The sequence below is a fragment of the Macrobrachium rosenbergii genome, chromosome 57, assembly GCF_040412425.1.
Source record: "Macrobrachium rosenbergii isolate ZJJX-2024 chromosome 57, ASM4041242v1, whole genome shotgun sequence".
NCBI lineage: Eukaryota > Metazoa > Arthropoda > Malacostraca > Decapoda > Palaemonidae > Macrobrachium > Macrobrachium rosenbergii.
The window spans coordinates 7,536,580-7,552,382 of record NC_089797.1 but is presented as its reverse complement, the minus strand read 5'-3'; the positions used below and the strand labels follow the sequence as shown (position 1 = coordinate 7,552,382).

At 34.5% G+C, this 15,803-nt stretch overlaps 1 protein-coding gene across 1 annotated transcript in view; it reads right to left on the bottom strand.

Moving 5' to 3' along the window:
• Positions 1-607: 607 nt before the first annotated feature.
• Positions 608-15,803, bottom strand: part of LOC136837124 (solute carrier family 25 member 32) — a 38,257-nt gene continuing 23,061 nt past the window's right edge. Inside the window, exons 7-8 of the mRNA XM_067101734.1 lie at positions 8,150-8,376; positions 608-3,116 (exon numbers count right to left, since the gene is read on the bottom strand). Coding sequence (XP_066957835.1) covers positions 8,214-8,376 — 163 coding nt within the window. The 3' untranslated portion in view covers positions 608-3,116; positions 8,150-8,213. The remainder of the gene's footprint in view (positions 3,117-8,149; positions 8,377-15,803) is intronic.

The window sequence follows — 15,803 nt, the reverse complement described above, 5'->3', positions numbered from 1 at the left end:
TATATCATTAAAAGCTTCATGAGGAATAATTACTCTAAAATGAAAAGTGAATTCATTTACTTTGAAAAGACGAACTGGAAGGAAGAAAATAATGAGCTGCCAATAACAGGGAAGTTGCTACAAATAAAATTCCACCAATAGACAGTAACATATTATAAAGTTGAAAATCTAAAGGTACAATGACAGCTGACCTGGATGCAAGCGGGCAAACAAAATCATCTGGCACCGAACAGTTCTATCACCTATTGAGCAACTTCACCAATTGAGCAACGTCAGCACTAAAACTACCTCTCCAACTTATAGCAAAATAATTAGGCATATGGAAAATAGTTTTGCATTTGCATCATTCACATAATAAATATGAGGTAACTGTTGAAGCTTAAAGTCAGCTAAGTACATGATAAAAAACTAAAATTTCATAAAAAAAAAGCTTCCATTTTTCATAACTTCATATCATTAACTTGGATCAACCTCCAATACCAGCTGTAAGGCTTAGATCCCAATCTGGAGTGGCTGATTAATGGTGTTCCATAATGCCAATGCAGTAGTTATGAGTGACTACAGTAGATACATAAGGCAGGCACAGAGCTTCAATACTTTACCGTAATTTCTGTCTGAGGTGAGGGGTAAAAGGTGGTAATGACCAGTCCATAAAATGTTCAAGCCTCTTATTCCATTCCTACTCGTACATAAAAAAGTTTTAGTGATGAGTGACTAAAATGGACAAAAGACATCCTTACTCACTCTCTCAAGTCCTTCATACTACCTGTCTGAAGTGGCATTTTCTGATATGCTTACTAAGCAGATGAGGCATTAACTCACATACTTAATTTCTGTATTCCCTCCTCATCAGTAAATAAAGTCAGTATAGTAATTTAATTTTAACAGTAGAATCAGCAGTGTAGATAAGTGATTTGCAGTTTTTCAAAGAATATTTTGACTGAATACAGGATGTGTTAATTCTGGTTTAAATAATCTAGTACAGTACTGTCATACCCATTTAGTCCCAAACCCTGAAACATATTTATGAAAGTTCAAGTACAAAGCCTAGCTCAACTCATGCAGACTGGCAAACTGAATGAGGTTAAATGAACTACCACATATCAAGAGTACCCATTGTTTTACTCGTCCTTTTGACTGCTGAAACAACTTGTATTTTCTCGGTTGCTTTTATACGTTGTAAAACATGTGGCTTCACAATTACTTGTTTCTTGCAGGCCACATATTATCATTATTATAATTATTATCAAAAGCATACTAAGACATTAATCCATTCTTCCTGTTATAAATAACTGCCCACCTTTGCGCTTCATTCACTCTCTTTCATAATGACCACCTGTGTGAATGCTGAAACATTAAAGTAAAATAAACAAAAGCAAAATATCGTTCCAGGTTCTTGAGAAATTCATAATACCATCTACCTGCAGATGAGAAGAATATAATATGAAGAGAAAAGACTCTACTAGCTAAATGCCATTGAAACAGCAATCGTTTTTAATAACGCTGCCCTAAAAGAGGGGGCTCCTTCCAAATTATTATTATTATTATTAGTATATTGTTATTATTATCTCATCTACATAAGGAAGTAATGTAACTTCCTGTATGGTGCTGTTTCTCACTTTATTCCACCATCTGCTCCTATTATTATTTTGAAAGCTTTATTCTCAAATCAACAAAATCTTTTAGTTCATTTAGCGATACTGATTATACTCAATTAGTGTATTCTCTTACTTTTGTATACAGTTCCAGTCAATTTGGTTTCCAATTATTATTCAGCCTGCCAATTGTTTCATTTGCCTTTTCAGTCTTTCACTAAGTTACAGCTGAAGAGAACCTGCATTTGATAATATTATCCCTGAACATTAGAGAGGAACTCATTATGCCCTTTTCCGTCTAGTATTATTTTATCCCTTCGTGCATACTCAGTCACTGTTGTTTCTGCTTTTCTTAGATATATCATACGTCTCAGTTAATACTAGCAGCATAAATATTAACTTAAAACACAGACTTCACAATGATGAGATGTATAAAATGGAAGGAGGGAATATGGGCAATAAGCAGATGAAGACAATTTAGTGAAAAGAAAGGTTAATAGTGATTAGCTGCCATAAATGATACTGCTGATGCTAAACCCCATTAGACCAAGTGAAAGAGTGAGCTATTTTAATAAGTGACAGAGGCTGTGCCCTCTATCAGTGAATGTATTAATCAAGCCAGCACTACAACTCCTGCTAAATTTGATATATACTGTAGTTTTGTCCCCCACTTTGACAGCCTAAATACAATTACAGTACAATATAATAAAGTAGGACATTTTAGCTTTTGTGAAGTGTTGATTCAGTCATTATTAGTTTACAATTTTGCACTTAAGTGCAGCATGAAAGAGATGAACTAAACCTGAGAACATATCATCAGTAAAGCAAAAACAAAAGTTAGAAGCCAGGTGTTCTCTATCATGGTCAAAAATGAAACGCTAACACAACATAAAAGTTTTCATTGTCCAAAACCAAGGGGAAATTTTTTGCTCCACAACCTTCATAGCATAAAGAACTTAGGATGGCAAACTGAATACAAATCCTATGCTACAAAAGAGGAATGTTATAAGATGAAAGTGAAGGACTCATATGAGAGTTTTTGAAATACTGTATTTATCTAGGGGGGGAAACAACAAGCAGTGTACAAACTCCTTTTCAATGATAATCAAAAGAACATGATGTGTATTTACCATGAAAAAAGAAAAAGTAAAGAAAAATAACATGGATGTTATCCTAAGGTTAACCCGCATTAAGTAAGAAAAAGTAGTGTAAGCTCTACACCTGTCAACCATCCTTACAACCTGATGACATCTGTTACCAAGTGCATAACACCACTCAGCCAGCTCAATATTCAAGTGGCCTATACAATTCTTAAGGTCTGTCAAGAGATTTACTGCAAAACATGGGTTTCTATTTGCATGCATACAAGTAGAGTCCAGCTGTAATCACATTTAATGGTTTAGACATGAAGCAACTACTTAGATGTGAATACGTATTTCCTCTCCGGAAAAAACTACAGCCTCTCAGCCATCATCATTACCACTAGATTTCATTCACTTGAGATGGCTATTGCAACAGTTCCTGAAAGAAAATTTCAAATTATTTTTGGCATAAAAAAGGGACTTAAAACTGCATCATATTCACACAATAACACAATCTGACATTCAGATCAATATGCACACACTTATCCTTATTATTTAAATGTATCCTACATCATTACAATAAATGCTTAGACACTAAAGTGCACAATTTTTCATATCTGTGTTCATATAAAGATCCCAATGACAACTACAAGAAAAAGGAGATTCTTGGAAACTCAAATGAATATTAAATATACTGTAATGTCACAAAAAATTTTATCAAATGTCTGTCTTTCACACACGCTTGGTCTCTACACTGTCCCATTTCATACACATACGAAGTATATAGGAACTAAATTTTTTAGGGAACTTTGAGGTCAAAGACATCTATTTACATAAGTGTTTAAGAAACAGGGGCCTGTTATTTAAAAGTAACATTTGCAAAAGTTCCCTTATGATGATGCATATTGTACATGAAATCAAAAGACTTCAAGTATAAAATAAGGTCTTAAATAAAAAAAATTATTGGTACTTACAGTACAGTACATGTTTTCCCTATTTTTATTTAAACAAGAAATATTGTACAGTATAATGGACTGCTTTACTGTAATTCAAAGTAGATCTTTATAAAGGTGATACAAAGTCTCCTAAAAATTTAAAACTTTTGAAAATTTAATTTTTGATAGATACAAACCTTTTTTTTTTTATTAAAGACCCATTATTTTACAACTGTATACATGAGCATTACCACAAACTCTCACACAACACAAAACAAGAAGAAAAACTCCAGCAGAGACCTATAAACGAAATGGTGTACTTCCAGCATTGTAAAAGTATTGGATGACATTTCAGTTGCAGAGACAGGGCCACCTCATAGCAGACATGGGCTACCACTAACACTTTTTACCAATTATGGCAGTTAGTTATTAGCTTTCCAGTAGCTAAACACCCCAATTTTCCACTGGGGTCCATCATAATTATTGGATACAAGGAGGAGAGGTAAACACAATAATGAGTGGCTTGCAATAACAATAATGTAATGGTTACAAACCCATAAAACAAGGTAACCAGCTGGAAAAATATACGGTTTATGTATTTGACTATGAATTAGAAATATCATAATGCAGTACTACCAAGTATTTAACCAATTTCTCAACATTTGGTCTCAAACTAGTGTATTGTGCCTTTACTTTCCCTGTCAATTAGGTTTCTTCATTGGTCCTGGATTTAGTACAGTATGCACTTGCCTTTGGCAGTTCTCTCCTATCTGTTAAAGTTAAACTTAACTTAGATCAACTGTCTTCCTCACAGTCCTTTTGCTTTTCCCACTTCGGTTAAAATATATTTTTATTAACCATTTGCTAACATCGGGATAACTAGTAAGTCATGTTTGCAAACTTTTTATGTATTGTATACTGTATTGGTTTGTTTTAATTTCATACTATGCTTTCATGCATTGAAGAAGTACCAAACCTTTCGCTTACTTTGGGTGATAAGAATTTTATTACGTACAGTGAACCCCCAATATTCGCGGGGGATGCGTCCCACACCCCCCGTGAATAGGTCAAATCCGCGAATGCTTAAAACCCATCTAAAAACACTTAGAACTGCCCATTTTGATAGCTTAAACCAAGAAAAACCCTGTAAAAATGCTTATACCTGAGTGTTTTAATAGTTTTATCACAAAAAGTGCATTTATTCATGAAAAATATATGAAAATACAGTAATTAGTGAATATTTCTCAGTGAAAAATACCGCGAATGGGCAAATTTTCCGCGAATGATGGCTAGATATGTTCCACAGAGAAACCCGCGAATGCGTGAGTCCGCGAACCATGAGAACGCGAATATGGGGGGTTTACTGTATTATGTTCTAGTTTGCTCTGCTTCTCCTAAGTACATTCCTTTTACAGTGTTATAACTTCACTGTACCAGTGTCCTCTGCATAGTATCTTGCCATATACGTTTATTTTAGGAATGCAACATACTACTACTTTACCAATACATTACTGTATTCCAAAAGTACTTTTATAAAGTACTACAGTATGTGAGTGTCTTCTTCAAAAGTACAGCAGTATGTGAATGCCTTCCTCAAAGAACCTCTTTGGGGGTATTTTTCTTTGTACACAACAGTGAAAACAAGCAGAAAGTCTTCTAACATGAAATTTGGTGAATGTGCTTTAATAATACTTTGTTTTAAAACAACCGCAGCAAGTTAGTAACGTTCCCTAATCCTATGATTTTTTTCATCCTCATACTCTCATTTATTCATTATTGCAACATTTCATACTTTATTTTAACCCAACCAACCTTCCTCAATATTGCACCAATGTGGTTTGTGTATTTCTCAAAGTTCCTTAAGTAATTTGTGAATGTTTTTTCTCACCAGCTATTGTAAGTTTCAACTAGAGCTTTTCATCATTACCAACTACTTCAGCATAAGCAGGTGCTGGCTTGATGTTCTGATGAATTACAATTAATTTTTTTATAGTTTTAGCTTATATATATATCCCTTTTGGTATTAAGGCTAGTGTTATGTTAAAAGTTAATACTCTTTATTTCTGCCCATGTCAATGGGTAGATGTACTGTGTGAAGTTTGTAACCTTGTACAGTATAACATTGCCAAGTTATTTCTATCATTTCCACTGTTAGGTGTTGTTAAAATTAATCATCTCTCCTGCTGTTCTCTTAATATAAGCCTGTTTATAAAAGTTTACGACATTTATGTGTTTTATATGATCTGTACAGTATGTGTTTTATATGAATCTGTATAGTAACCGAATATGAATTTGCTGGTGTGGCATAACTGGAATATCTTTGTAATGAATGTAATTTGCATTACTAATCTTGTTTTTGAATGGTGGTGTGGCAGTAACTGAATATGAATGCATTTCATATCTTTTCAAACTATCTTATGGCAGATTTTTCAAGCACTCAACAGTATCGCTCCAAATTCTTTTACTTAACTGAACACCTTAATCATGAAATCTCAGACACAGCGGCTCAAATATTCAGTCCCATTCAGCCTTATTATTATTTATTTTTTACTATTACTTTTTCAACCATTTAATGTTTGTTAAATCACATTTCATTGGTAACTACTCATAAGCTCTGGAGGGACCATGAGTGTGACTCCTTTGAGGACAAACAGCGGTTACACTATCAAAATTAATATCTATAGTCAGTTCTGTTTCTATTTCTCACTCTCTCTAATGTATTTAGTCAGTTCTGTTTCTAATTCTCACTCTCTCTGATGTTCTACATCTAATTCCCTCATGACTCACAGCAAACTTATGAGTTTCAAAGACTTTATCCATTTACTGACTATAGAATCACAGTCCCTTGTTCTATGATTTATTGCACATTTTTTCTACCTCTTGAGGAAGGCATGTCCATTCCATCAGACTGTTCCTTTGCTATCTCTTTGATATGTCCACTCAAGTTTATCTTATCATGATTCTTATGAATTAAGTCTCTCACACATGGACTGCATTTCAGTATGCAATGCTAGTATTCCCAGCAGATGGCTTATCAAAAATACTTGAAGTCTTTCTCTTGATATTCTCAACATTCTGCAAATATTAATGTCTTGTAATCAGGTTGCTTATGAGATCTTCCTTTGATTCTTTAGTTAATACATGACATGTGATTTCAGAAAAATATTTCTCCGAATTTTTATAGTTACATTGTTAACATTTACCAACCTTATCTCTCTCCCCACCAGTTTAAAAATTCAGAAATATTTTCATCTCCATTAATCTGCTATCAGTAACTTAACTTTCTCTCAAATCCTCAATGTCATCATTTTTCCTTTGAGTGTCTGTGCAGTATTAACAAACAGATAAGGCTGCTGTAAGCGAATGAGTGTGATGAAACAACTAACATTTAAGCTTTAGAAAAACTGATACTGGACAAGAAACCATAAAAAATTGTATAATGTATGACAATACAAAAGAAATAACAAGAATAAATTAAATATCTAGGGTAAAATGCGAACAGAAAAGAACAGTGCTCATCTGTGTTACTGTACAAGAAAAATTATATTATATCATGTTCCCTAGCTCAGCAACTTTGCGCTAACTATCCTGAACATCAAACATAGGTGCCTAAACCCATAAAACTATGAAAACTAAGCCTTACAGAGCTAATTAAGTTTGCTGTTCTTTTCTGGCAAAGAAAAACACTAATCTTGTGGTTATATATTAAATGTTACCAAGGGAGATAGTCTGCCATTGAAATAACATAGGACAAAGGAAAAATCTATTTCTGCCACCCGGTGAAACCATTCAGCAAAACTAAAAACTAAGGAGTTACTACCCCAGAGCGAGCTCCACTTAAAAGGTGAACTACAGAGCTAATTAAGTTGCACTAGAATGAAGTTTATCAAGGGAGGGAGAGAATGAAAAACAGGGTTCTTTCCTGTGTCACTGAAATAGTAAAAAAAACATCACTAATCTTGTGGTTATTCATGTAAATGAAAATAATGTATTAAATGAGTTACACCTGAAGGCTTGTATTAAGAAAATACTTCCTGCCTAATAGAGTAATGACAGTGCCCATGGACTATTGACACCCCGATCCAGAAACACTCAGTAAAAGAAATACAGTAATCACTAGAATAATGATGGAAAATCAGGACACACCATGATGAAGGCATGAAAAGGGGAAAATAATGAGTGAAAAGACAATCCTTTACACAAAACTCAATACAGTTGCCTGGTAAATGGTGTTCTTGAGAACAAAGGCAAGCATAGTGTATGCCAGACTGAAAACTGGGGCCAGGATCTATGGCTCTGCCTCCAAATGCACAGTATGCACAATGTCTGTGATTCTTCCTGTGGAGAACTTAGGTATGGGACATCTTGTTGCAAATGAAATGGGACTACAAGTAAATGGTCTGTTGTGAAACGATGAGTAGTTTTAGTTCCTACCCATGGAAACAAGAGATCTTTGATATTTTAAATGTATCATAAATTATGAAAACTATAAGAATGGTATCTTATAAAATATAAGTACTGTATCCTTCTTTCTTACCTGATGTAAAATCACCCAGAACTACATCATGAACATGAAAACATAGAGCTAAACCTTCTTAATGTTAGCTCTCTTTTGATTCCTCTTGTGATGGTTCCTCTGGTTTCCTAGGTGACAGCAAAAAGTGAGAGGTGTTTTCATATACAACAAACGTAATGGCAGTTGCCGGTACCACTCGCAGAAGATTTGGAAGGAGTCCTTTATAATATCCTAATACACCATTAAGCCTGGAATACATGAAAACCATTAAAAATCTGTGATAATTAAGGCTCAAATGGTTATAAATCTAATGGTATCATACAGGCTTTGGGTGGAAGAAAACTTCAAAAACTGAGCAGCAATTCATGAAAAATGAAAGACAAGAGTAACATGGTCTTCACAGAACTTTATTAATGAAATGAAGAGTAAAGTAACTGGTATACAGAACAAATCTTTACTAACATAGAAATTTTAGAGGCACTGTGTTCTGCTTCAGTTACTAACAATATTTTGAAACTAAAATTTTTCAAAATTTTGTAGTTTAAGCTTATTTATTGATGGGCTTGACTTTAATTTGTTAATTAATATACAACAGGTATTCTAATTCCTTTGTCAGACTAAAACATTTTGCTAAAATAACATCAATAATCATTCATATATCTATATTGCAGCCCCATAATGTTCCCATGTTCAGCCGTCTTTTGTCCAACACAAAAATGAAGGAAGTCTCATTGCACAAGTTTCCTGTGGAACCTCAATTCTGTCTCGGCCAATAACCTCACTTCCCGTGGACCTGCAGTGTAAACGGTCCTTAAGCTTGTTCTCCATGGGAGTGCTTTGATGGAGACCATTGATCCGGCGATAATAAGCAACTTTCTCATTATTGCATACTAATCATCATTCCCTTTTGCATTTTTCCCCTCCAGAACCTTCAGGGATAAAAAAAAAAAAAAAAAGGGAACTCCGCAATTATCAAGTACTTACCACATCATGGTGTCATCCTTTAGATCGCTGGCTTTCCCATTATATAGTTATTTGTAAGTACAGAACTTTTATTTTCATCAGCATGATAATCAGCATTTCACAGCATTGCTTCATTTTTGTCAGAGATTTTATATTTTACAAATATTTTCATCAAATTCATTATCAGTTGAGCTGTTATGTGTTACCCATCAGAAGTGAGTTGTGCTCCCTAACCTTTCACTTGTTAAGGGAAGTGGAACATAAGACCCAGACCTACTTAGATGAGAATATAAGAAAGGAGACAGGAGATGAGTGGAGATTTGTGAAATATGAACATGAAAGACGAATGGCAGAATTTCACAGAACGCCTTTGAGTTATGCAGCGTTGGAGGCAGTGATGAGGATGAGGATACTAACTTCTACACTTCACAATTTGAAGCATCCTAGCTTAAAGTCAAGGATTACAAAATCTAGGGCTACAGTAGGCTGTTTTCACTTCTATGGCGTTGAAAACAAACGCTGGGATTAACATGATTTTGAACACGGCAACATTTCTCACATTTGTGTTTGCATTTCATATCCCCTAAAGGATGTGACACATCTTTGTCATATTGGTATTTGTATCATATCCCCTGAGGAATATCTTTGGATTTATATTCATATGCCCCTATAATGGCTGCTGATTAAGTGGGGTATTGGCCTGGAAAGACAGTTTGAAGGGGAGGAACCAATCACTTTTCATCTGACCCTTAAGAAATGAGTGCTCAAACAAATCTCTAAGTCTTGGCCGCTAACAGGTCTCAAGACTCCAGTTGAATACGCTGTCACAAACCCAAAGGGTGATCAGCCCAACAAACCTAAATACATATATCAATAATATATATTTTCTAGCTTCTATGGACTTCTGCACACCAAATCTATCTCACCCTAAGTAGAATGTCGTAAAGTAATGGGTTTGTTGTGAATGAATAAATGATGAAATTTAGGCTATAAAGCAAAACATTAAGAACAGTGAAAGAAGGGCATTACTGTGCAGTGGTTTGACAGCAAGATAGAGCTCCAGAAAGTAAATGAGATGAAGTACAAGGATCGACCGTACGTGAAATGAGTTAAAACCCCACAATTTTACTGAAAGGCAGTTTAGAGAGGCTGGACTGCAAAATGGAAGAACGGAGGAAGTAGGAATGCTGGAAAAGTAAAAATCCAAGAAGTGGGTGTGCCAAGGGGTACTGCAAACACCCTTTAATAATACCTACATTATGTACATTACCATGTCAAGGTGTGTGTTTGTGTTGAAACAAATGTAATTCTTTAGTAACAGATTTTTGTTCACATACATAACCAATACTTTATGGAAAATTCCCTTCCTGCCTACCAGCTGACTGACAGCAGCTGGTTCAAACTGCACTGAAAATGAAATGTTCCACCACCAGGGAGGGGGGGGGCACATTCTGGGGCCTGAATACAAAATTTTTTGTCAGAAATTTAATTTTTTTTTAGTATACTTGTTTCACTTATCAAGATTAGCTTTTCGTTTTGCTGGAGGTGAAGTACTACCCACATGACCTTTTGTTGGAAGTTTCATATTCACTTCAGTTTCTTCATGGTTGGCAGATACCTCATATCAACAAGATTGAAGACTTCATGTATGTTTGGGTTAAGATATCTGATATATCCTTGATTTTGAAGTTTTTTGAACAATTAGTTGATTGTATTGCTTTATTATTATTTTCTAGATTGTCTCTGCCGTTTTGGTTAACATTCATTTTGAACGTTTTTTTTTTTCAGGGCACTTAAACCATTTTTTCAATTCTAATTTTCCTTCTTATTGTCATACCTGTTCTTTTATGTAAAACCTTCATCTCAGTATTATACAGTACATAAAGAATAAGTACTCTTTGGGTTCTAGTTTGGTAGTTATGACCATCATTTACATGGCAATGTTCATCACAGATTGCTTTTCGAGTTATTGTTGGAGTGGCCATATCTCGTTGCAGTTTTCAGTGGAGGGGTCATACCTTAGAATTCTGATCTTTTCCATTAGAACTCTTGTCAACAGATCTTCATTTTTCACCAAATTTAACAACACTTTCTTACTCTTACTACAGTATTGGAAAGGTAGATTAAACAATCTTCCAAGTTGTCATACCTTGGTTGAAGCAAATCTAAAATTGTTTACCAGTTACCTTATCATTATTGTTAAGTAATATTACTGTTCCATGCACAATATTCATATTATTTGATTATTTTAACACTGTTACGTTTGAATCACTATATAGCTGTCAGACTTACTTTTAAATGTGCTTTCAACCTACCATTTTTTTTTTTTTTTTCATTTTATAGGATATCTGATAAATTTTCCATTTTGATGCTGACATTCCATTCCTAATACAGAATAGGAACCTAGACCAATTTTTCACTCCCAAAAATAGAATGAAAATGTAATGTGGTTGGGTTTCTAATGAATTTTTCCGATTCACAAACTTTGGGGAGAACTGAGGGAACATCTATTTCTGCACAAAGGTGATCAACACTCAGGGGCTTTATCGCACAGTATTTGCAATTAGATGGATTTTATTACTCTCCCATATTTTCCACAGCCTACCATCGAACTACAAGTGAAGGGTGATTAAGCCACTCTCATATGGGATGCCCTAGGGTTTATGTATTCACATACAGACACCACCTTACATGAGGAACATTCAACTTACATTCACATACAAACAAATGGGATCACAAATTGTGTTCAGGGTGCTTCCCTTTGCCACCCATAACTTTAAAAATTTTGTTTTATGCGTCTATTCTGTATATACAGTACTGTATGTACAGTGCATTGTGCTTTAGGATTAAACATACAGTACTGTATTGACTTTATATCATAGTGTACTTAAATAGGCATAATGCGCACAGTAACCAATTTACAAGCAATTCAACAAGCAAACAGCCACCTGGAATGTAACTCATTCATAAGTAAGGTGGTGTCTGTACAGTATACACACAATGCTCCCAGTGGCATGGTTCATTGTGATTGGACCCAAGATTATGAGCAAGGCATAATATTAGGCCCTGTCCACACTATCGGGCACTTCCAGCTGTTTATATTTTCTCTCGCTTCTGAAACAGTGTTACCAGACAATCGCATCGTGCTGGGTCCATACTCAGTCGGTCAGTATAGTGGAACGGCTATGGGAACAGTGTTTGCCCGTCGGGCAGTGCCCGCTAGTGTGGACAGGGCCTTAGACTTGACCTGGTGTGTGTGTGTGTGCGTGTCATGCACAAAAAATGGTTGTGGGACCATAGTCTTTAACTGTACTTGCTGACTTTTCTATTTTACTATATATCACAATGAAATGCCATATTAATGAGCTCTATCTACTCGGCTATTACAGTATATATCTCTCCAACTATTTCCATGTTCCTCTTTCCACCAAGAAAGTACATCTGCACAATGATATGCTTACATACTGGACCTAAAAGAAATTCATGCACAAATGACAGACAAGTGAGCAAAAATCTGCAATTACAAAATCAGAAGAACCACAGGATATCATGCAATAGTTGTATTAAAAAAAAGTTGGTTTTAACATTTTCAAACAATCAACTTGAGTGTTAGTGTTGTCAGAATCTTCAATAAGAAAAAGAAAGTGAATGAACAGAAGCAAGTGAATGAAAAAAAGCAAGTAAATTGGCATAAAATAAAATTCTGTTAACGTGAAACTACAGCGTACGCTGAGCAGCATTAACACCTAAATTTAAGCTGTGAGGCGCATATTCTACATCATACCCTTACCTTCCTTGAGGATTTGTGAAGAGGAGACTGACGAATCATTTTTACAATTTTCCCTTTTATCAACACCGTTTCGCAAACAAAGAAATTCAGAGAGGTTAAGAAAAAACAAGTGACTCATCTTTTATATTTAAATATAAGTGTTCGCATTATATATATCCACAACCATGTCCATCAACAGGTGATAGCTGACACTTTATTGTGCAACTTCATTAAAAATAAAAAACATGGGCTGGTGATCATGTATACAATGAACTATACATGTGTACTTTACAAAATCATACAGCAACTTCATAAATGTCAGAAAAAAAAAAAACAGTGGTGCATCTAAACAGAAATACCAACTATGAAATTTAGTAATAAACACTTAGAATACTCTTTAATTTCCACAACGTCCCCTGTCACAGATAGACAAAAGTTAATTTAGTATCTTCCATCAGCCATTTTTGGACAGGGTCATTTCACTTCAAATAAACCTCTAAAATATCACAGCTGTCTCCTTTTCACAAGGACCTCATTCACCTGACAAACACAAGTACTGTCTACCAAAAAACAAGAAAAAGTCAGGAGGCTGCTAATGTCACATTTCCCAAGGGTTACAACATATTCTCAATTATGCCATACATAATAAAAAAAAATTGCTACTGCAAAACAAGAATACACTTTGTCCCTGACAAGTCTTAGCATCTAGAAAAAAAAAAAGATATTGGTTTTTCAATTTTCAGAACCAGTTATTTAGTGTATCCTGATAACTTCCATTCACTAAGATTGCCCTAAAAATCTTGTAATAGCTAAGAACATCTTCAACAGAATTTGACACTACCTACTTGAAAAAATTTATCTTGTCACTATTTTCCTAAACTAGCATATCATACTTCTGAATTCATTTAACAATCACATCATCCTCTCAAGAATGAATGCTCTCATCTGTCAAATGTGTGTGACTAGAATAAAAACAAATAAAAATACCAAGTACTTAACAAAGATGGAGAAAAGATGAATATTACAATCAACACAAAATAGACCTGCATAATTCTCCAGCCTTGTGTTCCTTCCATCTCCAAAGTCTCTTTCAAGAAAATTGAGACAGAACAAATTACATAATGAATTCTGAAACCTGAACATGTGTATGGTCACAAAAATCTGAAACTTGCACAAACATGACAATTACAAAACATCCCCAAGTACTGCTGAGTTGTTTTGTAATGAAATTAAAAAATGGCCAGTGTGAAGCAACAAAGTTGTGTGTGACACTTAACTCAAAAGTTAGATTTTTGGAACTTCTTGTGGGTTGAACTTCATCCAAAAAGTGGTTCCCTCAATATGAAAAAAGATATGTTCCAAAAACTAATACCATGACAGGAAAGATACAAGAAAAATGTTCTTATTTGAGACAGAATATAAAAAGATGGTGTCAATGCACTTATCCATTTTTCTTAACACTAATCTCCAATCAGAACACGATGGAAGTCTCCTGATCTACAAGGCAAAGATATAAGATGACAAAAATCATAAACATACAAAAGTAAAGATGTACCAACAGATCCCACTTTAGGAATAAAAACACAAAGATGAAAAACTAGAAATTATCAAGACAAAATACTGGGATAAAAAATATTGTTTACCTGCAAACAACTTTTCTGCAAAATACAAAAATGCTTAGCACCAAGATCAAACTCTCAAAGTTGCTTTGCATAATTCTCAGTACACAGTGCTGCAGTTGTTAATTTTTCAACCCACGAAAAATTATGAAAATAGACCTTTCATAAGTACATTAACCACTGACAACCTACCGATTAGGCTTCTGCTACCATCAGACCTCATAACTAAACTGTAACACAATAACAACATTTAAGTCTGGGTCATAATGAATAAACAAAACACTCTACAACAAGTATTTTGCTCCATTTTCCCGTTGGAATGACATACAGTACTTATTAATGTTAGAAATCGTATACCCAAGTATATGAGCGAAGTTATTCCAACAAACTATATAAACTGGAAACCTAAATGTTTCAGGAATGTATAACTAATAGTTTGCATGGAAAACTTGTTAAAACAATCACAAAAATAAAATACAAGGGTTAAACTCAAAGAGGGGTTTCTGTAACAGAAGCCTAAGGATAGTTGGAAAATCCATCTCTTGCACATAAAACAGAATACTGTCAGCATATTCTCAAGTTAACAAAATCTGCTACCAAATCCATAAAAAATACCTGACTGGGAGATAACTGAGAAACTTGCCAGGCACAGAAGAGCTAATCTATTCCTAATAAAAATGTTTTATGTGCCTGTTTGTGAAAACCCACTGTAAGAAGGTGTCTTCATAAAAATGCCAACTGAGATTTAAACAAAACGAATGAAAGCATGAAAAGTAATGCAACACTTTCCTCAGTACTCCCCTGTAAAATCATTTCAACACTGCAACTTCTAAATAGTCCAGAACCTCATTTGAATAAATGTCCTGCCATAAAAAGTAAGATATTTAAATAATAATCACATGTGAGCGCTGGCCTAAGGTGTCAAGTTGTAAATGGCTGCTTCTCCAAAACACACTCAAGTTTCACTTTCAAGGTGTCAAATTCATGAAATCACAAGATTTCCTTACCTCTGCTCCCAAAACACACATTACTACTACTACAATACTAATTCTTATTAGGACAAGTACAATGGCACCACCTTTACTTCTTAAAAGAAAGCAAACGCAGGTTAGTCGCCTATTTTTGTCCCCTTTTCAACTTGCAAAAGACGATACACAAATATATCAAACTATCAACTCCACATTCTCTCTCTCTGATTCACACAAGCATAAGGTTATAAAGAAATTAATATTTAAATAACAAAAGAAATTGTAGAACAGCCAAACTAAACAATGATGAAAAGTCCAGTCATTTTACGTAATAATGCAACCAGAAATACTTTTTA